This window comes from Pangasianodon hypophthalmus, chromosome 12, assembly GCF_027358585.1.
Source record: "Pangasianodon hypophthalmus isolate fPanHyp1 chromosome 12, fPanHyp1.pri, whole genome shotgun sequence".
Taxonomy (NCBI): domain Eukaryota; kingdom Metazoa; phylum Chordata; class Actinopteri; order Siluriformes; family Pangasiidae; genus Pangasianodon; species Pangasianodon hypophthalmus.
The window spans coordinates 3,670,694-3,695,407 of NC_069721.1; the positions used below are offsets into that span (position 1 = coordinate 3,670,694).

The 24,714-nt window shown below is 40.7% G+C and overlaps 3 protein-coding genes across 7 annotated transcripts in view; 1 reads left to right on the forward strand and 2 right to left on the reverse strand.

Moving 5' to 3' along the window:
• p4ha1a (prolyl 4-hydroxylase, alpha polypeptide I a) overlaps nt 1-11,295 on the forward strand; it is a 25,726-nt gene extending 14,431 nt beyond the window's left edge. For all 5 annotated transcript variants that reach the window (XM_053238814.1, XM_034309039.2, XM_026935100.3 and 2 more), the window contains 6 exons: nt 5,692-5,791; nt 8,354-8,407; nt 8,800-8,865; nt 8,983-9,051; nt 9,183-9,279; nt 10,203-11,295. In XM_053238814.1, coding sequence (XP_053094789.1) covers nt 5,692-5,791; nt 8,354-8,407; nt 8,800-8,865; nt 8,983-9,051; nt 9,183-9,279; nt 10,203-10,273 — 457 coding nt within the window. In that variant the 3' untranslated portion in view covers nt 10,274-11,295. The remainder of the gene's footprint in view (nt 1-5,691; nt 5,792-8,353; nt 8,408-8,799; nt 8,866-8,982; nt 9,052-9,182; nt 9,280-10,202) is intronic.
• Nucleotides 11,288-15,925, reverse strand: arg1 (arginase 1). Its single transcript, XM_026935101.3, has 8 exons — nt 15,727-15,925; nt 15,526-15,598; nt 13,537-13,711; nt 13,254-13,413; nt 12,637-12,731; nt 12,383-12,487; nt 12,142-12,278; nt 11,288-11,975 (listed from the first exon to the last, which is right to left on the reverse strand). Exons 1-8 carry the CDS (start codon nt 15,811-15,813, stop codon nt 11,812-11,814), a joined length of 996 nt encoding a protein of 331 aa, XP_026790902.1. The 5' UTR covers nt 15,814-15,925; the 3' UTR covers nt 11,288-11,811.
• Nucleotides 15,926-19,205: 3,280 nt separating this feature from the next.
• The window catches only part of heatr1 (HEAT repeat containing 1), a 33,535-nt gene continuing 28,026 nt past the window's right edge, over nt 19,206-24,714 (reverse strand). The window contains exons 42-45 of the mRNA XM_053238813.1: nt 24,277-24,446; nt 23,461-23,619; nt 23,221-23,329; nt 19,206-19,592 (exon numbers count right to left, since the gene is read on the reverse strand). Of these exons, the coding sequence (XP_053094788.1) occupies nt 19,504-19,592; nt 23,221-23,329; nt 23,461-23,619; nt 24,277-24,446 (527 nt within the window). The 3' untranslated portion in view covers nt 19,206-19,503. The remainder of the gene's footprint in view (nt 19,593-23,220; nt 23,330-23,460; nt 23,620-24,276; nt 24,447-24,714) is intronic.

The following is a 24,714-nucleotide window of genomic DNA, read 5'->3' on the forward strand; positions in this document are numbered from 1 at the left end:
ATATACAGTGGATATTCAAAGATTCAAGATTCACAGCGTTTATTGTCATGTGCACAGTGAGGAAACCAAGTTTCCCTGAACAATGAAATTCTTTCTTTGCTGTCCACATTGAATGCCAAGATAACAGAACTATATAGAAATAAAAAAATAAAAACAGACATGCACATACATACAAACAAACATAATAAAGTGTAGACTATGTTACAGAAGTGTAGATTATATATATAGAAATATATACTATGTACATCTGTATGTGTGAGTGTGCAGTGTTGACTTGTGCATATGAAGTATATCTCTATGTGCAATATTGACTTATGTACAAAACAATACAATACAAATACAAAAACAAAAACAGTAGTACAGTAGCCTGTAGTAAATTGAGTGCAACTACACAATAACAATAGCAGCTGTCACATTTAACAATGTGCAAATCAAAATGAAGCTTCTTGATAAGAAGTAGCAGCAGTAACATTTACAAATGTGCAAATTGGGCTGTAGCAGTTCAGTCCACCTATTCTATGAGATATGTGAGACTAGTTTGTGTCCACTGGCTACCTATTTAAAAGTCTAATGGCTGAGGGGAAGAAGGAGTTCCTTAGTCTGGAGGTTCTGCATTTCACACTCCTGTACCTCCGTCCTGAGGGAAGGAGTGTGAACAGTCCGTATTGTGGGTGGTTTGGGTCCTTAAGGATGGAGGCAGCTCTCCTGTGGACTCTGCGGTGGTAAATAGTCTGCAGAGAGGGCAGTGGAGTCCTGATGATCTTCTCAGCAGTCTTCACCACTCTCTGCAGACGTTTGCGGTCCCTCACTGTAGTGCTGCCATACCACACAGTGATGCAGCTGGTCAAGACGCTCTCAACAACACAGCTGTAGAAGTTGTTGAGGATCTTAGGTGACATGCCAAACTTCCTCAGCCTCCTTAGGAAGTACAGCTGCTGTTGTGCTTTCTTAACCAGCTGGGTGGTGTTGAGTGTCCAGGTGAGGTCCTCGCTGATGTGGACCCCCAAATATTTAAAGCTGCTTACCCTCTCCACTTCAAGCTCTCGGATAAACAGTGGTTGGTGAGTTCTCCTCTCTTTCTTCATGTCCACTATCATCTCCTTTGTCTTGTCCGTGTTGAGGGTGAGGTTGTTGTCCTCACACCACGTCACAAGACTGGCCACCACCCTCCTGTAGGCTGCTTCATCTCCGCCAGTGATCCGTCCTATCACTTCGGTGTCGTCGGCGATGATGTTGTCCTTGTGGGAGGCGACACAGTCATGTGTGAACAGTGTGTAGAGGATGGGACTGAGAACACACCCCTGTGGGGTGCCAATGTTTGTTATGATGGTGTCTGAGGTCCTATTTCCAATCCTGACAGACTGCGGTCTGCCAGTCAGGAAATCTAGGAGCCAGTCGCAGAGTGTGGGGTGTAGTCCAAGTGCAAATAGTTTGTGGGTGAGTTTATGGGGGATGACCGTGTTGAAGGCGGAACTGTAGTCGATAAAGAGCATCCTGATGTAGGTGTCCTTATCTTCCAGGTGAGAGAGGGAAATATGGAGGGCAGCAGCAATGGCGTCTGATGTGGACCTGTTGGTCCGATATGCATACTGCAGGGGGTCCAAAGTGTCTGGCATGCTGCTCTGAATGTGGGTCAGCACCACTCTCTCAAAAACACTTCATAATGATTGGAGTGAGTGCTACTGGCCTGTAGTCATTCAGACAGGTTGGGGGGTTCTTCTTGGGAAGGGGGATGATGGTTGTGGTTTTGAAGCAGGTTGGGACGGTGTTTTGACTGAGGGAGAGGTTAAAGATGGAAGTGAGTACATCAGCCAGTTCTGTAGCACAAGCTCTGAGGGCCCGCCCAGGAATGTTGTCTGGCCCTGCTGCTTTGCGGGGGTTGATCTTCCTCAGTGCTTTGTGTACCACAGCTGATGAGACAGTAGGAGGGGGGGAGGGGGATTGGGTGGTCCGAGTGTGTGTGTGTGTCCTCTCTGTGTCGACGCTGGAGGTCTCGAAGCGGGCATAGAAAGTGTTGAGGTCATCTGGCAGGCTGTCTGAAAGGCTGACAGTGGTGTTCCTGGTGGTCTTGTAGTCTGTGATGTGCTGCAGGCCTTGCCACATCCTTCCTGCGTCGGCAGTAGAGTAGAAGCTGTCCAGCTTCTCTTTGTACTGTCTTTTAGTCGCTGTAATGGCTCTTCTCAGTCCGTACTTTGCAGCTTTGTACTCTGTCTCGTTGCCTGTTGTAAATGCAACAGATCGAGCACGCAGCATGTGGCGTACCTGACTGTTTATCCAGGTCTTCTGATTGGGGAACTTCCTGACTTGTATGGTGGGTACGATGTTATCAGCACAAGTGCTAATGTACCCAGTCACATACTCAGCATAATCCTGTATGCAGACAGAAGAGTCCTCCAGAGTGGCTGCAGCTTTAAACACATCCCAGTCCGTCAGAGCAAAACAGTCCTGCAAGATGCCCTCAGTCTGTGGGGTCCAGAGCTTAACGTGTTTGGTGACAGGGTTTGTGAATATATGAAAGTATTCAGAGCCCTTCAGTTTTTCAGAAAGTATTTTAGTTTTTGCACACTGTCTCGTGTTATAGGTTTAATTTTAAATGGATTAAATTTACCTTTTGGCATCTACATACAATAATCGATAATGACAAAGTGGAAAAAAGTTTATTTATTTAAAATCAAAAAATGAAATCATTTAGATGCATATTCAGACCCTTTATTTGGTGCTTTGTAGAAACATGTTTGGCACCAATTACAGCTTGAGTCTTCTTTGCACACTTGGATTTGGGCAGTTTCTCCCATTATTTCTAGCAGATCCTCTGAAACACAATCCGATTGGATGGGGAGCATCTGTGAACTGCCATCTTCAGGTCTTTCCACTGTTATTCTATGTGGTTCAAGTCTGGGCTTGTCTCAAAGCCACGCCAGTGTTATCTTGGCTGTATGCTTTGGATCATTGTCATGCTAAAAGGTGAACCTTTGCACATCTGATGATGTGTGCATTCTGGAGCAGGACATCTCTGTATTTGGCTGCACTCATCCTTCTCTTAATTCTGACCAGTCTCTGCTGCTGAGAAGCACCCCATAGCATGATGCTGCCACCAACATGCTTCACATTGGGGATGGTATTAGCCAGCTGATTGCAGTACCTGGTTTTCGCCAGATGTAGTGCTTGGAGTTTAGCCCAAAAAAGTAAAAAATTTGTCCCATCATGCCAGCGAATAATTTTCCTCATAGTCCTTTAAGTGCCTGCCATATGTCTTTTAATTAGGACTGGCTTCTGTCTAGCCACTCTGCCATAAAGGCCCGATTGACTTCTGAGATGCTATCCTTCTGGCAGGTTCTCAGGATCTCTGCGGAGGACTTCTGAAGCTCTGTTAAAGTGGCCATTGAGTTCTTGGTCACCTCCCTTCTAGCATGGTCACCGAGTTTGGCTGGACAGCCAGCTGTAGGAAGATTCTTGTTGGTTCCAATGTTTTTCCATTTCTTAATGATGGCGCCCACTGTGCTCTTGGGAATATTCAAAGCTTAATAAATGGTTTTATACCCTTGCCCAGATCTACGTCTCGACACAATTTGATTGCAGAAGTCTACAGAGAGTTCCTTGGAGTTCATGGCTTGGTTGTTGGTCTGATATTCACTGTGCATTGTGAGACTTTATACAACAGTTAGTTCCAGTCCACTAATTTAATTGGTCGAGTGGCGTCCCAAGAGCGCTTATATTTAGTGTAACCGCACTGGGATGATTCACTGTGTATCTCTTCACTCTTCTGTGTTCGCAACATAAAATTCCACTTCCTGGTTTGAAACTGTTGCTACAGTAGTGTTAGCAACATCAACTCATTGGCTGAAAAGGAAGGGAAGCCAGTTTCACTGGAAACACCTTTACCAGGAATGTACAAATCAATGTGAGCTAGCTAGCCAGCTAGCCAAAGGATTATAAAGTGAGTGTAGCTTCTTTGGGATCTATTTCTGCTAGCAAAGCAAAATCTTACAAAACATCAGTTACTTGATATTAGTTTCTTGTTTATAGAACTGTTAAAAGCATTATCACACGTGCAATTGAGCAGATATACAGTACATATATCTGTACGGCTGTGATTAGGTATGGCACTCAACTTACGGCTTTGTTCCTACGCCGAATCACAGCCATGCTAATGATGTTCATTAGTGCAATTTTGTCTGCCGTATTGGCTTTAGGATGTATATATACACTCAGTGAGCACTTTAATAGGAACACATGTACTTATTCATGCAATTATCTAATCAGCCAATTGTGTGGCAGCAGTACAGTGCATAAAATCATGCAGACATGAGGCAGCAGCTTCAGGTAATGTTCATATCAACCACAGAATGGGGAAAAGTGTGATTTCAGTGATTTTGACCGTGGCATGATTGTTGGTGCCAGTTGGGGTTTGAGAATTTCTATAACTGCTGATCTCCTGGGAGTTTTTCAATCACAGCCTCTAGAGTGGGCAACAGAGAATGGCCAGACTGGTTCGAGCTGACAGAAAGGCTCAGATAACCACTCTGTACAATTATGGTGAGCAGAAAAGCATCTCAGAATTCACAACGTCAAACCTAGAGGTGGATGGGCTACTACAGCAGAAGACCATGTCGGGTTTCAAATCTGTCAGCCAAGAACAGAAAGCTGAGGCTGCAGTGGGAACAGGCTCACCAAAACTGGACAGTTGAGGACTGGAAAAACGTAGTCTGCTCTGATGAATCTCGATTTCTGCTGAGGCACACAGATGGTAGGGTCAAAGTTTGGCACCAGCAGCATGACTCCATGGACCCAGCCTGCCTTGTGTCAACAGTCCAGGCAGATGTAGGTGGTGTAATGGTATGGGGAATGTTTTCTTGGCACACCTTGGGCCCGTTAATACCAATCAATCATTTCTTGAATGCCACAGCCTATTTGAGTATTGTTGCTGACCATGTGCATCCCTTCATGGCCACAGTTTACCCATCTTCTAATGGCTACTTCCAGCATGATAATGTTGCAAAGCATAAGTCATCTCAAACTGGTTTCATGAACATAACAATGAATTCAGAGTTCTTCAGTGGCCTTCCCGATCCATTTTTTCTGGCACCAACAACCATGCCACAGTCAAAGTCACTGAGATCACATTTTTAATTTAGGCTCTTGACCTGCAGCTGTATCAACTGGATATTTAATGTGTTTACACTGGTCTTGAACAACTCATATCTGCCTGGACTTCAAGATTTACTTATATACTACTGTTGTATTGAACCTGTCTCAACTGGTTTAATGTCAGAATATTGATAAATTTGTAAATGTAGTAATTCAAGCTTCATTAACTTGCAGTACATCCAGGCATTCTGGGCAGTCATAAATTAGTGGTTTAATTCCCAGTGTTCAGAGTATCAATATCTGCAGATCAGTGTGTCAAAGAGCCCCCTACGCATTAGGATGATGGTACATCGGACTCTGCTGTATTTTCTTTACTGAAATGGGAAACACTGAGTAGCCTAGCAATAAACTCCCTACATATGACCAATCAAACCTAAATCTGAGTAACTACACACTGCATGCTGTCATTTCTACTAACTCAAATCACAACTAATTCTTGACCATTTCACAATACTCATTATTGTGACTGTATGATTGTGACTCTGTCAGCAGACTGTTTTCATATTGATTCAGCGAAAAGCTGATTGATTTGTTTTCTTGCAGTGCCTGGTTAGCAGCCTACGAGCACCCAGTGGTGGACCGCATTAATCAGAGAATTGAGGATATTACAGGTTTGGATGTCAGAACAGCAGAGGAGCTACAGGTGTGGCACTGTGTGTGTGTGTGTGTGTGTGTGTGTGTGTGTGTGTGTGAGTGAGAGAACCAACACTGCTGTTGGTAACCAGTGAAATATGTTGTAATTTTGAAGATTTGCAGAATGGATAAGACAGCCATTGTATATGATACTGTCAATATTACTGCCTAAGGCATGCTCTCTCTATAAAATATATTCAGTCGGTTCAGAAAATATTCAGACTCCTTCCAGTTTTGCACACTGTTATACATTGTGTTTAAACATTTCTCTTAAAATGGATTAAATTGGCTTTTTTGCCTTTAATCTATGCCTAGTAATCCATAATGACAAAGTGGATACATGTTTTTAGATATTTTTTGCAAATTTATTAAAAATCAAAAACTGAAATATCTCATTTAATTAAGTATTCAGACTGGGTCCCTGGAGGGCTAGTGGGTTAGGCCTCTGACCGCCCCGGCCCAGGTTCGATTTCCAGCCAGGGAACCAACCCCAGCCACTAGGGTTGCACACGACAGTGCTTTCCCAGTGCTCTCCCAAACCCAGATAAAATTGGGGAGGGTTGTGTCAGGAAGGGCATCTGGCATAAAAACTGTGCCAAATCAAATATGTGGACCAGTGATCCGCTGTGGCGACCCCTAAAGAGAGCAACCGAAAGAAGAATAACAACAGTTAAGTGTATTGTCCCTTGCCAAATTGAGGTACTCCAAATGAGCTCAGGTGCATCCCGTTTGCTCTGATTAACAAATCTAGAGATTATACACTATATTACCAAAAGTATTCGGTCACCTGCCTTGACTCACATATGAACTTAAGTGCCATCCCATTCCTAACCCATAGGGTTCAATATGATGTCGGTCCACCTTTTGCAGCTATTACAGCTTCAACTCTTCTGGGAAGGCTGTCCACAAGGTTGAGGAGTGTGTTTATAGGAATTTTTGACCATTCTTCCAAAAGCGCATTGGTGAGGTCACACACTGATGTTGGTCGAGAAGGCCTGGCTCTCAGTCTCCGCTCTAATTCATCCCAAAGGTGTTCTATCGGGTTCAGGTCAGGACTCTGTGCAGGCCAGTCAAGTTCATCCACACCAGACTCTGTCATCCATGTCTTTATGGACCTTGCTTTGTGCACTGGTACACAGTCATGTTGGAAGAGGAAGGGGCCCGCTCCAAACTGTTCCCACAAGGTTGGGAGCATGGAATTGTCCAAAATGTTTTGGTATCCTGAAGCATTCAAAGTTCCTTTCACTGGAACTAAGGGGCCCAGCCCAACTCCTGAAAAACAACCCCACACCATAATTCCTCCTCCACCAAATTTCACACTCGGCACAATGCAGTCCGAAATGTACCATTCTCCTGGCAACCTCCAAACCCAGACTCGTCCATCAGATTGCCAGATGGAAAAGCGTGATTCATCACTTCAGAGAACGCGTCTCCACTGCTCTAGAGTCCAGTGGCGGCGTGCTTTACACCACTGCATCCGACGCTTTGCGTTGCACTTGGTGATGTGTGGCTTGGATGCAGCTGCTCGGCCATGGAAACCCATTCCATGAAGCTCTCTGCGTACTGTACTTGGGCTAATCTGAAGGTCACATGAAGTTTGGAGCTCTGTAGCAATTGACTGTGAAGAAAGTCGACGACCTCTTTGCACTATGCGCTTCAGCATCCGCTGACCCCTCTCTGTCAGTTTACGTGGCCTACCACTTCGTGGCTGAGTTGCTGTTGTTCCCAAACTCTTCCATTTTGTTATGATAAAGCTGACAGTTGACTGTGGAATATTTAGGAGCGAGGAAATTTCACGACTGGATTTGTTGCACAGGTGGCATCCTATGACAGTTCCACGCTGGAATTCACTGAGCTCCTGAGAGCGGCCCATTCTTTCACAAATGTTTGTAAAAACAGTCTTGATTTTATACACCTGTGGCCAGGCCAAGTGATTAGGACACCTGATTCTGATCATTTGGATGGGTGACCGAATACTTTTGGTAATATAGTGTATCTCTAGAACTTGACTGAACTCCACCTGTGGCAAATTCAACTGATTGGACATGATTTAGAAATGCACAAACCTGTGTTTATAACAATTCACAATGCATATCAGACCAAAAACCAAAGCCCAGACCTGAACCCCACAGAACATCTTTGGAGAAACCTGAATATGGCAGTTCACAAATGCTCCCATCTAATCTGATTGAGCATGAGAGAAACAGCCCGGATGAATGGGAGAAACTGCCCAAATCCAAGTCTGCCAAGAAGACTCAAAGCTGTAACTATTGCCAAAGGTGTTTCTACAAATCACTGGGTCTGAGTCCTTGTCTAAATGAAAGATTTAATTTTTTTTAATACATTTGCAAACATTTCTAATGTTTGCAGCATTTCTGTTTTCACTTTGTCATTATGGATTATTGTGTGTAGATTGTTGAACTTAATCCATTTTAAATTTAAGGTACAACACAATAAAGTGTATAAAAACTGAAGAGGTGTTTGAATACTTTCCAAACCCACTGTATTCCATTTTATAGTATATTATACTATAATGTGTTATGCATATTATATCTCTCTCTGTGTCTCACAGGTGGCTAATTATGGTGTAGGAGGCCAGTATGAGCCACACTTTGACTTTGGACGGGTAAAGAACATTGTCATTTTACTCTTTAACAGCTCTCAACATTGGTGAAGTAATGAAGTAATGCCCTAGTGCAGGAGCCCTCTGCTGAAAGCTTAAAGCTGTGAGCCTTTATTCTACAGGGTGTCCAAAAAGTCTCCATATATAGGGGAAATGAACACTTTTTAGCAAAATGTTTTCCAAAATTTTTCATACTTATATTTTTGTTTCAGATAGTCTTTAAGAATGCCTATGACAAAAGAAGAACATATTGAATATATTCTCATATATTACACTGTAAAATAATGCTGCATTAGAATGTTTTTAACTGTTTTGAGATTTCTCTTCAAATACAACTGAAATGTTCAACACTGTTTTGTTTCCTGCTTTATACTAACCTTTATGATCTCTGATAGAAAGACGAGCCAGACGCCTTTAAGGAGCTGGGCACAGGGAACCGCATTGCCACCTGGCTCTTCTATGTTAGTGATTTTAAGACAGCAGAACTGTGTCCTTGTATTTCCTTTATTTTTACTGATATGAGGCTTTAAATTTTTTAAATTACTGTCTAAAGAAGTGGGCACATGTTTCTTCTGCAGATGAGTGATGTAGCAGCAGGGGGTGCCACAGTCTTCCCAGAAGTAGGAGCAGCAGTAAAACCAATAAAGGTACAGCATGTCCATGCTAGTGAAACAGGACTTGGCTTACATTGTCCAGATAATGCCAGTTTTCAATCTTTTGTCAATCTTTGTTTTTCCTTGTTTTGATAAAGCTTATGTTCGTTTTTGAATGTTTGAAGGGTACAGCAGTGTTCTGGTATAACCTGTTCCCAAGTGGAGAGGGAGACTACAGCACAAGGCATGCCGCATGCCCAGTACTTATGGGCAATAAGTGGGGTGAGTGACCTGAAAGTCATCTTCATTAGAGCTCCCTTCTCTTTGCTCCACACTGCATGTGCTTCTTTTTTTAATTTAGATATTTCATTTCTGATCTTTTCTATTTTTGAAGGAAACCTCCTCCCTGAACAGCTTGCTTATTAATCTTTATAATTAACATGTAACCTTCAGTGATGTCCAGAATTTCTTTTGTAATGAAATGTTTTACTGACAAGTTGGTTTATTTTCACTTTGTTTAATGGTTTCCTACCCACAAGGCCATTCTACAACCTGGTGATAGTGATACCACTGACAATTGGCCCTCAATTCCTCTCGACCTAAAGAGAGTGATGCAGCAGTGCTTTAGTTTTTTAATCTGTCCAACTCATCTTCTCATCTTTACAGTTTACTCAAACAGATAAGGTTCCAAAGCTTTCATTAATACTGCCATATACACAACCATACCATAGTCAAGCCAAATTTCTGCCATAACTCAGTCTCAGCATTGTGTAGCTACATTGCTTTTGGGCACTTTTAGTCCAGTGTGTGCTGTATTCACTACCTCTATGTTGATTTTTTTCACTAATATTGCATACAGTTAATCATTAGTATGTCATGAGAAAATGATCAGTGAGGAAAGCTCTTGCTCTTTTGGTTTTAGGAGCAGACAGCAAAATTTGTCATTGTCCCTTATATTTGAGGTTGTTTGTTCCTCGTGTTAAACATCATAGTAACTGCGCTAGCAATGACCCCCTGTTATGTCAGCATGGCAGACAGCTGGTAAAGTCTGACAGGAATAACAAGAATACAGCAGCAGAAAATTACCATAAAGAATCACTAAGCACAGGTTACCATGACATCACAGAGTTTTTCTTTAGTACAATCTGACCTTTCTCTTGGCATATTTCTCTGTTGAGCATTCTTTCTCTGTCTTTCTTATGTAGTTTCAAACAAGTGGATCCATGAAAGAGGTCAGGAGTTCAGAAGGCCGTGTAGTCTGCATAAGACAGACTGATGATAACCTTCCTCATCCCATCCTCCCATCCCATCCTCCTCTTTGATTGTGTCCGCTCTGTGGTTTAAGACCTACGAGATGCTCCTAATAAAACCACAACCCCACTCATGTTTGCCTTTAACAGTCAACCTATTTTATTTTTATTTAAATGTGTGTATGTGTGCCTGCCAGCAAATTACATTGATGCCATTGGTGCCTTTTGTCATTGCTCAAAATAGCTGCAGAGAAGAAAGCTGTCCCTCATGACACTCCATTTACACTTTCCAGGTATTAATATAGCTGAGGTACTATGGGGAAAATCTCAAACTTCTATACTCATAAATCAAAATTAAGACATTTTAAACCTAAACCTATTTCATCTAAATATTTCTTGCACAAAAACTCTACACTCTGGAGTCCTGAAGTCAGATTGTAGCTATGACTGCGGCTGGATGTCAGACTGTAGCTACAACTGTCAGATTCCATTAGCTGAGCCAGTGGAGTACTGTGCAATACCTTGCTCACTCTTTGTGTGTGTGTCTGTGTGTGGGAGAGGTAAAGGTTAGGCTCATCAAACAAATTAATGTCATGTTTAAAACCAAAGGTACACTGTATGTTTAAGCTCTCTCTTTCCGCAGGTGAAACAAGGATTAAAGAAAAAGTGCCCAAGAAATATTAGATATACAAATCAATTTGTTATACAATTTGTCGCAAACAGTGTATGAAATGCAATAGGCCTATTTTTCTTGTGCTAATCACAATTACAGTGGCCACACCACCGCTAGCAGAGAAGGAAAGGCTGTCTTAACATTTCATCATTTCAAAGTCTTTCTCTTTGTAATAATAGTGAGACTGTAACACTCTCTAACATGACTCCAGTTACAGTCTCTTACTCCTGTTATCTGATCAGGAAATGAAAGCCTCTATTTATGTATCATTTCATGTAGTCTTTTCACTCCAGTGACATAAGATTTGTGGTCAAATCCTGTATAAATATGTGAACATTGTTTACTACAGAAATAAAGAATTCTCTGATCTAGTTATCTGTTTGTATGCTTTTATTCTGTTAAAGTTTTCCACCAAATCTGTCAACAGTGAAATACCACAAGAGAAATAAACACTCATATATGGGTAATTGAATAAAAATAAGTAATAAAAATGATTGTGTGTATTTCATATTATGTTTCCACCACTAGGTGGTCTGTCTTGTCCAGCCGCAATACTTTTTAGCACAGTCTCAAGAACGAGTGGTTGAAGGTTTGTAGAATTTATAGTTGAATTGATTGGATTTTTGAATTGAAACAAACAGGGTCTAGGTCACAACAAGGCCTGATGTCTGAAATAGGTTTTTTCAATAGCTTGCTTCCTGTTTGAAGTGCATTTTAAGGATATTTGAGACATAAAAAATTGTTACAAGACAGACTAGACTTGGTGGTGGGGGAGGCATCTCTGTCGATCCTGTTTGTGTCAAGGTCTACTTGTTTTACTACAGTTAATCTTGTAGCATGCATGAAATAAACAGATTTCCAGGAATAAGTCTGAATATGGACATTTTGCACTTATGGTTCTGGGATTTTGTAATTGGCTGGGTGTGATCCTTCACGCACTCGTCCAAAACAGCCTAACACGAGATCCACCGCCACATTGGCTGTAAAGTGAACCTCTTCCTTTCTTTTGGCTTGCTTTGGGTTCACCTCCACGACATCAATAGCAGACAGGAGCCCTGTTCGTGAAACACCATGGGAAGCCATTTGCCATTTCTAGATCTAAGACCATGTAACTCTTCTCAACATTGCACCTAAGACTTAAAGGTTAGTAGTTATTGCACGTCTACTTTATTCATATGCTTGTCTAATTATGTTCAGTGCAAATCAGCAGGTATCTCTCACCTGTTTGACACAAATACTCAGTGATGTAGATGCCCTCTCTGTATGTCAGGCCGCCTATCACTGGAGTTCCTGTGGCTGGTGCCACTGAGGGATCCAGGGCGTCAATATCGTAACTCAGGTGGATGGGTTTTTTTATCCTGTTTGTCAAAGATATAAATAGATTGATATCTATTGCTCTTGGCCTACATACATGTTTTAATATGTAAAACACTTTATTTATATGTTGTTAATGAATACTTACTTTGAAAATATATGATCACACATCTGTTCCATAACCTTGGCAATTCCAAGACCATCTACCTCTGTCATAGAGAAAGTCTTAATACCCAGGTGTTTCAGGATGTAACTGGAATATAACACATTATTGGGTATTATATGCCCATATTAAGAACTTAAAATTGAATTGAAAAAATTTAATGAACATATGCCTCCTTTCAGAGCCAAATAAAAATATTTCGCCTGTAACTGTATATTAGCCATTGATTAGGAACTTACTGTTCCTCTGGGTCTACATCTCTGAGTCCAATGTACACTACATCTTTTGCTGCTATGCAAGGCTTTATCCATGAAAAGTTTGGCATGACAGGAATCTGAAGGAGACAGAAAGAAAATAAAATAAGACAAAAATATTTCTATATAAATGTTCTCTGTATGTTATAGAGTTATAAATTTAACAACTAAAAGTGCCCATAACAGGGGTCAAGGCACAGTCAGAGATAAGCTGATCCATAACCAATATTCAAAACTTCAGGTTAGTTGAAAATAAAACAAAACATTAAAAACAAAAACATTAAAATAAAAAATTTCAGAAAGAAAACTAAGAAAACAGGGTATGTTAAACTACAATCTAGATACACACTGGAAGTTTCTGTGACAGCTTTTTTTGCAGTTCCTTGTCCAGACAACATGACCATGCATTGAGACTATGCAGTTAGACAGTACTAGCCCATTCTTATCATATTACAGGACCACACACATCATAGAGCAAAGCCCTATATATATAGTCCAGAATACAGCCTTGATGAATACATTTCACGTATGTGTCGCGTAGCCTAGATGCACTGGATAAAAATATTTTCTCCAAAATGACTCTTATAATTGCTGTGAATCACCTTAGTGCATAGCTCGTGGATGAGGTAGGACATGGGCTGCCCGTGGATGTTTCCTGTTGGACTGGTTAGAGGTGTGTTGATGTCAGCATGGGCATCCACCCACACTACACTCAGCTCAGGTCTGCAGGCTGCATGACCATGGATCGAACCAACTGCTAAACTATAGGAACCAACCAAAAGAGACACTGTAACAAGCCTACAATAGAGTCATTGCTAAAATGCTGTATAAATAATGTCCCTTCTTCAAAATGCATTCAGTTTATGACTTATGAACTTGCCGAACCTGTGATCTCCTCCAAGCATTACACAAGTTTGGCCGTCAGTCTTAACTCTCTGCACAGCATCGGCAACCTTTTTGTTGGCAAGACCAACCACCCGGGGTTGTTTTGTCCTCCCGATGGGCTCATCATTGGACACTTCTTCAAATATTAAATTACCATAATCCTTCACCACACAACCTGAAAGATATAACCTGAACCAGATTATTTCTTGATACATTCACCAACCACTTTATTAGGAACACATTCATGCAATTATCCAATCAGCCAATCATGCGGCAGCAGTACAATGCATAAAATCATGCAGATACAGGTCAAGAGCTTCAGTTAATGTTCAAACATCAGCATGGGGAAAATATGATCTTAGTGACCTTGACCATGGTATAGTTGGTGCCAAATGTGCTGCTTTAAATGTTTCAGAAACTTCTGATCTCCTGGTACTTTCACAGATAGTCTCTAGAGTTTATACAGCGTGAAAAAAATAAAAAAATTTTTTTTTTAAAAATCCAGTGAGTGGCAGTTCTGTGCATTGAAACATTCACGCTTCAAGCTGACAGGATGGCTATGGTAATTCAAATAACCAGTCAACAACTGCGGTGAGCAGAAAAGCGTCTCAGGACGCACAGCAGGACAGATCTCGAGGCAAATGGGCTACAACAGCAGAAGATCACATCATGTTCCACTCCTGTGAGCCAAGAACAAGAATCTGAGGCTACAGTGGGCACAGGCTCACCAAAACTGGACAGGCGAAAGTTAAAAAAAAGACCAGGGAATGTTTTTCCAAAAATACTTAAACCAGTCCACCAACAACCATGCCATAATTTCCTGCATGTGGGTGTTTGATTTGAACATTACCTGAAGCTCTTGGCCTGAAGCTAGCCTCATGATTTTATGCATTGCGCTGCTGCCACCTGATTGGCTGATTGGATCATTTAATTCAGGTTTCATTTCAAGCAGGTTTGTAAGTGTTCCTAATAATGGTCAGTGAGGTAATGCCTACACAGGAAAAAAAAAAAAAAGCCTGACGTCTGTTTTAAATTCTTGGTACTCAGAAAATACAGATTTAGGTGAAGCAGTAATAATGGCAATAAATAGAAAACCTTGAGCCTAATGAGTGACCAAAACCAAAATAAAAGCATAATCCAGCATAAAAAAAAAACCAGCCTGAGTACTAGACTGTATGTCAATAAATCACTCATGATACACAGGCTGCGTTATTGATTGCACTTGTCTCTCTACTGCTGAATTACTATGCAGGCAAAGAAAAGACCCACTCAGTAATGTCATCTCATTCTGACTATGACGGGAGGTGTGTATATTTCTCAGAACTTCTATTGTACATGCACGCACACACACACACACACACCCCCATGTGGGTGTTGCAAGGTCAGCAAGCTCTGTCCTATCAGATCCCATCTCGTGTCTCATTTACACACACACACACACACACTTAACTTTACAAGTCAAACTAGACAGTTAAATTAAGGCATCCTAATTTTTTTTTAATATGTTGCAACATGAACTTAGAGCTGTTATGCCAGTCTTGTTTGCAGATTAATGATGAGAGATCAGAGGATTTTATCTGGCTGTTTTGAATAACATGTTTGATCACATTTTAGTTAAGAAACAATTTGAATCAAGTTTTACAATGCAAATTTTGCCATCAATACTCTGCTCTTCTTTTGTACAAGTTATCATAAACAAATTCATAATTAGTCATTAGTCAGTATGGCCACTGCAAAAGTGAGTAGTACAATAGTACAATATTGTCTTTAAATATCAAACACTGGACATTTTATTTGTATTTAAATTTCCAGCGCAGTAACATTTTTTCTGTTTGTTTTCTTAGAGTTCCAGCAGAGTAACAGTATTTCACTATTTCCAGCACAGTAACAGTATTTCACTATTTCCAGCACAGTAACAGTATTTCACTATTTCCAGCACAGTAACAGTGTAACAGTAACAGTGTAACAGTAACAGTGTAACAGTATTACCTTGGCCTTCTAGTTTCTTCACCAGTCCAGCTTCCCGAATCACATCTGGTCCCAGCTGGACACCATCCCTGGGCTGTTGCAGGACACTTAACATTATTTCTAATCTAATTTACTAACCATCCAAAACGTTTAAACGATGAAATCAAAGGACGCTAAATAGCTTCTAAATGTCTTTTTCTCCCCAGCAGAACTAAAGCTCACCTGTCCTTTAGAAAAAGGTGCTCCAATTATTCCGACAGAGTGGAGGTCTCTTCGGAATATTCTGAAGGCGATGTTTAACATCTTCATCGCGATGCTGATGCTGTGTCCGCTCTCTAAACGCCTCTGAAAAGAAGCACAGCACGGCTCACGCGCTCCAGCGGCTCACGCGCTCCAGCGCACTCCCGAGCCTAGGAACTGATCCATCACTTAAATAGCGCGTGGCTTCAGGACTCGCCCCTTCCCTCACCTCGCTGTGTTTATCAGGAAGCCGGTTCAGCAAGTGGCCCACACAACAACCTGCTTTCTGCTTTCAACAGCCCGCCTGAGGACAACTGTTAAGCTGTTAAGTTCTGTCGAAGAGACTTTAAAAAACTCTGATCAGCGACTCTGTATTAAAGTGTTAAAAATGAATCTGACATTATTCTGTAATAGTAGTCTGTATTCCGCTGCCCAGGTGATGACAGTTTATTTTTTTATGGAAGTGTTCATGGTGGTCTGTGAGTGTACACTCAGACTCCTTCGGAATTAACAAGGTTACACAGCTGGGCAATGTGCAGAATTCAAATCCTTAGCCAATCCAGTTACAGTAATGTTTTCTTAATTACTGCTGAGAGTTAATACACTATATGGCCATTCTATTGTATAGAATGCCTTTGTGAGTGGAAGAACTTGAGTGTCCTTGAGAACTTGAGCCCTGACCTCAACCCCACTGAACACCTTTGGGATGAACTGGAACACCGACTGAACCCCAGACCTCCTCACCAACATCAGCGCCTGATCTCACTAATGCTCTTGTAGCTGAATGAACACAAATCCCCACAGCCACGCTCCAACATCTAGTGGAAAGCTTCCCAGAAGAGTGGAGGTTATTTTAACCGCAAAAGGGCACTAAATCTGAAATAGGATGTTCAATAAGCACATATAGGTGTGATGGTCAGGTGTCCACACACTTGGCCATATATTGTACAATGTCACATCGAAATGTGTCCCAATGAGAAATCAGGCCACATGCGGGCAAAGTACATTAAAAATGCAGTTTCTCTTTACTTAGCCTTACTTCCCGCGATATACAGACGTGGACAAATTTGTTGGTACCCTTCCACGAAAAAAGAAGAACCCACAGTGTTCTCTGAAATAACTTGAAACTGACAAAAGTTATCGGCATCCATCATTGTTTATTCCATATTTAATAAATCAGACTTTGCTTTTGATTTTTGATTCAACAGAATATTTTAAATAATAAAACAAATGAAAATGCCATAGACAAAAATGATGGGACCCTTAACCTAATATTTTGTTGCACAACCTTTAGAGTATCTGTAGCTCTCAATGAGACTTCTGCACCTGTCAACAGATAGTTTGTCCCACTCTTCCTAAGCAAACTGCTCCAGCTGTCTCAGGTTTGAAGTGTGCCTTCTCCAGACTGCATGTTTCAGCTCTGAATGTTTGATAGGATTCAGATCAGGGCTCATAGAATAGTCCATTGTTTTGTTCTTAGCCATTCTTGGATGCTTTTACTGTGGGTTTTGGGTCTTTATCATGTTGGAGGACTCATGACCTGAGACTGAGACAGAGCTTTCTGACACTGGCAATACGTTTCCCTCCAGAATGCCTTGATAGTCTTGAGATTTCATTGTGCCCTGCACAGATTCAAGGCACCCTGTGCCAGACACAACAAAGTAGACCATGTTTCATAGTAGGTATGGTGTTCTTTTCTTTGAAAGCTTCATTTTTTTTGTCTGTGAACATAGAGCTGTTGTGACTTGCCAAAAAGCTCCAGTTTTGTCTCATCTGTCCAAAGGACTGATTACAAGATTGAAGTCATTTGTGATACTAATTAAAGAAAACAGTTAGTTTGAAATATGTCTATAATCTGAATATTTATAATCTTTTCTAGGGGTACCAACAAATCTGTCCAGGCCATTTTAGAATATCTTTGCAGTATAAGCACTAATTTATCTCTTTTCATACTTTCTTTGCTTTACTCTATGACATAACAAAGGCATGCAGGTGTGCATGAGACAATTGCTTTTAATTTCATCACTTTTCAGGAGGAATGAAGCATTGTTTTAATGCGCTGTAACAGTACCAACAAATTTGTCCACATCTGTGCAAATTCAATCAATTATTACTGAGACACAACTGCATTAAATAAAGTACCAAACTCAACTTCTCATACCTTACTGTGTGATATCAATACATATTCATTAACACAGCACACTGTCAAGAAATTTCAGTCACTTTTTTCAAACTCATCAGTTTACCCTGACTTTAATTATTACAGTTTTAAAAAGAAGGAATTGTCTCTCCAAATGCAGCACTACATTATCAGATAGGTGAGTGACATCATAACATTTCCTTTGGTGGTGACGTCCATGTGTATGCATGGACTGTGATTGACTGGCATTCCATCCAGGGTATATTCCTGTCTTGTGTCCATTGTTCTCAGGATGGACTCCAGGTCTGCCATGACCAGGATAGAAAGCGTAATGACAGATGAACAGATGAATGAATGAAGGAATGAATATTGAGGTTAGTAAGCAATATGGCTGACCCATGTTCTGGGCAGATCTCAATTTACTCAAAGAGCTGTAATTTGTGATGGTTGCATAAACTGAAAGGCCGATTCAGGACCAGAGTCTGAGGCCAGGTATAAAGGTTGGGGTGTTGCAATTCATATGGACATGGAAAGTTCAAACAGCTGTTTCTCAGATACCTGATCAAGCTGAAAACTGGGGAACTGCATTGCCTGGTTATTTAAAAAACATTGCCACCAATGTAAATGTAAATGTAATCGGCCAATCAGCAGGCATCACATTGAGCTAACATCATGAAATTTGAACAGCACTTTAAAATCTATGGTCTGTTTAATGTTCTATTATTTATTTTTTGCTTCTTATTTTTAGTTTTTTCCTTACTGACCCCAGGCTCCTAAATTCAAGCTACATGTAGAATATATAGACTACATAAACTGTATAAACAAATAAATATACCTTATTAATGTTTTGTCTGATTTCTGCTTTAAACACTAAAAACAGTTGTGGTTTTCCTTCTTCCAATATCCTTTTAATCATGAGAATACAAGATTTCTTTACATTTGCACTTTTTGCAAAGAACACAGTGTGCGTAATAAGGTTAAACACTGGCAAAATTCTTTAGAAATTTGCCTTTTAAAAACAGATGCATTTAACATACTGGTTGACACCTTTGGAAATTTAAGGGTTAAATTCTACTCAGTCTGGTCAGTGATGTCACCTCTGGACAAAGGCCCAATGGGAGCATAGTCCTGCAAAAGTTAATATGTAAAAGTTAAAGCTAATGTGTAAACATGCTAAAGAGTGAATATACTGCAGCTGGGTGTTGCTTGTTAGTGTGAACACAGTAAGAATGATAAGGTTTTCAATTCTGAAGGTGGAAAATGCAGGTAGGATCTGGCATTGTAAGTGTGAAAGAATAAAGGGGACAGAAGACAACCCACATAACAGCACTTGGCAGGAATTTACTGGGTACAATCATCTGGATTTGTTGCTTCACTACTAAACTGTGTAAAACAGAAAACTGTAACTCAAATGTCACTTGCTGGCAGAAGTGCACAACAGATAACTTGTTGTGCAACGGTACAAACAAAGGCCATCCTGGCAGTGGCTGTGAAGGCTTTTTAAGATTTATTTAAAGCTTGCCATACATGAGACAGGAAGAAAAGGCATAAGAAAACTGATGCTGAAGCCGCAGTAGAGCATGTTCCATTTAAAGAAGCTTTTTTGTCAGATGCTGGTATTAGAAGTAGCTCTGTAAGGATTCTCCCAGAATCGTCTCCATCTCCTGAACAGTCTTCTGTACCTGGTGTTCCACCTCCTCACATTCATCTACAGTGACAAGAAACATTCACATGTTGAGATTTTAAAATACCTTGAGCTAACAAAGAATTACCATGAGACAACATGGTTAACAAACTGTTCAGAAAAGAAAAGTCAGATGAACACAGTCCCGTTTTCAGATATATCCAATAATAATAATGATAATAATAATAATAATAATAATAAGAGTAATCAGCAGAACGGTGAAAACTGAGGCAATAATTGAGCAGTGGAGCCTGTGATAGGAGTGGTAGGGTGTTTGTGGTCCGTCTGTAAGGTAGGAAATGGACCAGTAACACCAGTAGCAGAGAGTCGGGCAATAAATACATCATGGGAGATGGTATCAAATACAGAGCTGTGGTCAAGCAGAAGAATACTAAGGTCACCAGAGTGAGTAGCAAATGAGAAGATCATTAACAACCCTTATTAGACCAGTCTTAGTGCTCTGGAGGGGACAGAAACCAGACTGGAAGTGTTCAAAAAAGATTATTTGTTATCTATCACCTAGCGGGCGAGCAACAAAAGGCAGATAAGACATTGCCTGGATGTTATTTAGATCAAATTTTAATTTTGCCTCTGTACACCATCACAATGGATTTGAAATGAAGATGAAATGAAAATATTGATCTAACCGTTTAGGAATTACAGCCATTTGTTACATAGTCCCTCCATTTGCACAGGCTCAAAAATAATTGGACAAACTAATAATTATATAAATACACTGCCTGGCCAAAAAAAAGGTCGCTGTTTGGGTTTAAATAAGCAAATACTTAAGAGCCTATGAATAATTGGACAAACTAACAATTATATAAATACACGGCCTGGCCAAAAAAAAGGTCACTGTTTGGGTTTAAATAAGCAAATACTTAAGAGCCTATGAATTACTGCAGTGATTAATACGTTTCAGCTGGCAACAATTCTTTTAACCTTAACTGATGCAGTGTGTAGCTTCTCATTTCTTAAAACAACCATGGCAGATTACGTATCCCATGGTCGTGGAAACGATGTTACTGAAGGGGAAAATTGTTGGCCTGCATCAAGCAAAGAAAACAATTAAGGAGATTTCTGAAATCACTGGAACTGGGTTATGAAATGTCCAGTGCATTATTAAAGCCTGGAAGGACAGTGGTGAACCGTCAACTTTACAGCAGAAATGTGGTCGGAAAAAAATTTTGAATGATCGTGGTCAGAGATCTTTAAAATGCTTGGTGATGTCACATGTAAAAAAAATCGACAGGAGAACTCACAGCTATGTTTAATAGTGAAAGTAAGAGCATTTCCACATGCACAATGTGATGAGAACTTAAAGGATTTGGACTAAACAGCTGTGTGGCCACAAGAAAGCCATTTGTTAGTGAGGCTAATCAGAAAAAATGACTTCAATTTGCTAGGGAGCATAAAGACTGAAGTGTGGAGCAATGGAAAAAGGTCATGTGGTCTGAGAAAATCAGATTCACCCTATTCCAAAGCAATGGGCGTGTCAGAGTAAGAAGGGAAATGCATGAAGTGATTCACCCGTCATGCATAGTGCCTACTGTACAAGCCTCTGGAGGCAGTGTTATGATCTGGGGTTGCACCAACTGGTCAGGTCGAGGCTCAGCTTCATTGTGCGGCAATAAAATGAAGTCAGCTGAGCACCTGAATGTACTGAATGACCAGGTTATCCCGTCAATGGACTTTTTCTTCCGTGATGGCACAGACATATTCCAGGATGAAAATGCTAAGATTCATCAGGCTTAACTTGTGAAAGAGTCGTTCAGGGAGCATGAGGAATCATTTTCACACATGATTTGGCCACCACAGAGTCCTGACCTCAACCTCATTGAAAGTCTTTGGGATGTGCTGGAGAAGACTTTACGGAGTGGTTAGACTCTCCTCTCCTCAATGCAAGATCTCAGCCAAAAATTAATGCAACTTTGGATGGAAATAAATGTTGTGAAGTTGCATAAGGTTGTTGAAACAATGCCAGGACGAATGCGTGCCGTAATCAAAGCTAAACGCAGTGCAACAAAATCTTAGATTGTGCGACTTTTTTTTTTTGGCCAGGCAGTGTAAGGATTGTTTTTAATACTTGGATGCAAATCCTTTGTAGTCACTGACTGCCTGAAGTCTGGAACCCATGGACATCACCAAATGAGTTTCCTCCCTTAAGATGTTTTGCCAGGCCTTTCCTGCAACCACCTTTAGTTGCTGCAACTGAAGTTGGGTTGGGTCAGTTGGGTCTTCAGTAAGTGAAAAGCATGCTCAACTGGGTTGAGGTCAGGTGACTGATTTGGCCATTTACGAACATTCAATTTCTTTGCCTTAAGAAGCCCTTGGGTTGCTTTCACTGTACGTTTTGGGTCATTACCCATCTGTACTGGGAAGCACTGTCCTACCAGCTTTGCAGTGTTTGACTGACTCTGAGCAGAAAGTATAGCTCTATACACTTCATCCTTCAACTTTTATCAGCAGTCACATCATCAATAAACACCAGTGACCCAGTTCCATTGGCAGCTATATATGCCCATGTCATAACACTGCCTCCACAATGTTTGCCAGTGATGAGGTATGCTTTGGATCATGAGCCCTTCCTTTCCTTCTCCATACTCTTCTCTTCCCATCATTCTGGCATGTAATCTTGGTTTCATCTGTCCAAAGAATCTTGTTCCAGAAGTGGCAAGGCATTTTAGAGTCTAATCTGAGTAGATTAGACTCTAAAATGCCTTGCCACTTCTGGAACAAGATTCTTTGGACAGAACTGGTCAGGTCGAGGCTCAGCCTCATTGTGCGGCAATGAAATGAAGTCAGCTGAGCACCTGAATGAAGTCCAAATCTGGCTTTTTTGTTCTTGAGGTAAACCATCTGTTTTTACATTCATGAAGGTGTCTCTTCATTGTAGACTTTGACAGTGATACGCCTACCTCCTCCAGAGTGTTCTTGAATTGGCTAGATGTTGTGAAGGGTTTTTTTTTCACCAAGGCAAGAATTCTGCTTTCATCCACTTTAGTTGTCTTCCACGGTCTTTTGGTGTTGCTGAGCTCACCAAAGTTTCTGCTATCTCTCTGATAGGTCTGCTTTGTTTTTTCAGCCTAATGATCGCCTCCTTCACTTGCATCGATACCTCTTTGGACTGCATATTGAGAGTTCTCATGAACAGCAACCAAATGCAAATTCAACAGTGATGTTTCATCTCCTTAACTTGTCATGAAATAAGAAGGAAATCGGCCACACCTGGCCATAAAACTGCTTAACTCAATTGTCTAATTACTTCTGAGCCGGTGAAAATGCAGGTACTCTGTAAAAAAAAAATGGCTGTAATTCCTAAACGGTTAAAGCAATATTTTTGTTAAACCCCTTGAAATAAAGCTGAAAGTGTACACTTCAATCACATCTTGATTGCTTAATTTCAAATCCATTGTGATGGTGTACAGAGGCAAAATTATGAAAATTGTGTCAATCTCCAAATACTTATGGACCCGATTGTATATTGATAGCTATAGTATCACAGCATAGGACTAGGCAGACACCAGAGGGAGTAGTCCACTAAGTTCAGTTAAAAATGCTGGAATTTGGTTTAGGGGAAGACAGAAAAAGGCCAGAATTAGTGGAAGATAAATAAGGAGGGACTGCATTTGAACACACTCTCATGGCTTACCTTCCATAAGCTCAGCAAGAAACGGGATGCTCTCTGGCAGAAGCACCATGTAGTTCTCCTTTAGTTTGCTTGCCAACTCCACCAACATTAGCAAAGCAGAGAAGCGCACCTGCACCACGGGAGAAACCCATACAAAAACTGTGAGCATACTACATCCTGCAACATCAATTACAACTTACAATACAACATTCATGTGAGCGGTGAAACTGAAGAGGTTTATACTTTATTTATAATTGTTACCTTGGGACAGCTATGGCGGGTCTTCAGCAGGATCTGGTAGTTGAGAACTTTCCACTGCGAGTCATCACCCATGGCAACAGAGAACTGTGCTACACACGGAACCAAGTGCTTGGTGACTCTTGTCTGGTAGACCTGCTCTCCGCCCAACATGTTTTCCAACTGCCAATTGACAACATGAGTATGTGAGTGCATAATCACTGTAAATTTAACAGCAGAATGTTGCAGGGGCTGAAGAAGAAAAAAGAAACCTGATGGATCTTTGCATTTTTGAGTCAAATCATCAAAGAGCAAGTGCATTACTGCAACTCATCCACTTGGATTAAAGGCAAATAATTTCACTAACAAAATAAATTTTGTTTAATAGTATTTTCTCTCAAAATGTGGCAAATTACAGGCACTCTAATGAATATTTTTAATAAATGCGAACAAAATGTCATCCTATTCTGTTTTTAATTGCTCTCTGTAGCCAACAATTTTATTGTTGCCTTTAATCAAATATGCATATCCCATATCTTTTTCATCCATCTGTGCTTTTAACAAAAAAATGAGAAATGACCAAAAGCTACAGGCAGTTAAAGTGTTATTAAGCATCATCAGGGATATAATAAAGTTTCAGAAGTTGCCAGGAAGTGGGCCCATGAATATACTGCCCCTGATAAAGCATCAACAAGTGTTTTAAGCTGTGAAAATAAGAGTAATCTGTATGTGTTTTCCCCATCAGTAAATCCTATTCCTCAGCCAGAGTCAAGATTCTTGTAGCCATACATTTATTATGTGACACTATACCTATGAAATTTAATAAGCTGTTAAACCCACCTGATCTACCAGGGGGACAAGGAGTGCATCCGCTCTTTCTTTGCTGAGGAATCGCTGTGTGTCATACAGAAAGATCTTATGGAGACAGTCCAATGTATATTGCAGCAACAGACTGCTCTTCTGCAAGGCATCAGCATCATCTTCATCCTCTGAGTCAAAGAAAGCCTCATCTGCATGGGTATCACACAGGCAAAAAGACACACAATCATTTACATGAGGATGTTTTTGCCACTGGAAGACATGAACCTTAGTGTGCACCTTATTCTATGAACAGTGCTCTAGTTATATTTAATGAGCACAAACAGAGTTGTGTGTCCATTCACAAGATCTAGCCAGTTCATGAGCTCTCAGGGCAGTGTATAAAGCATCATACTGACACCATCAGAATAATGAACATCAATACAATTCATTATAATGGAGTTGTGTTTGGCTAAACTA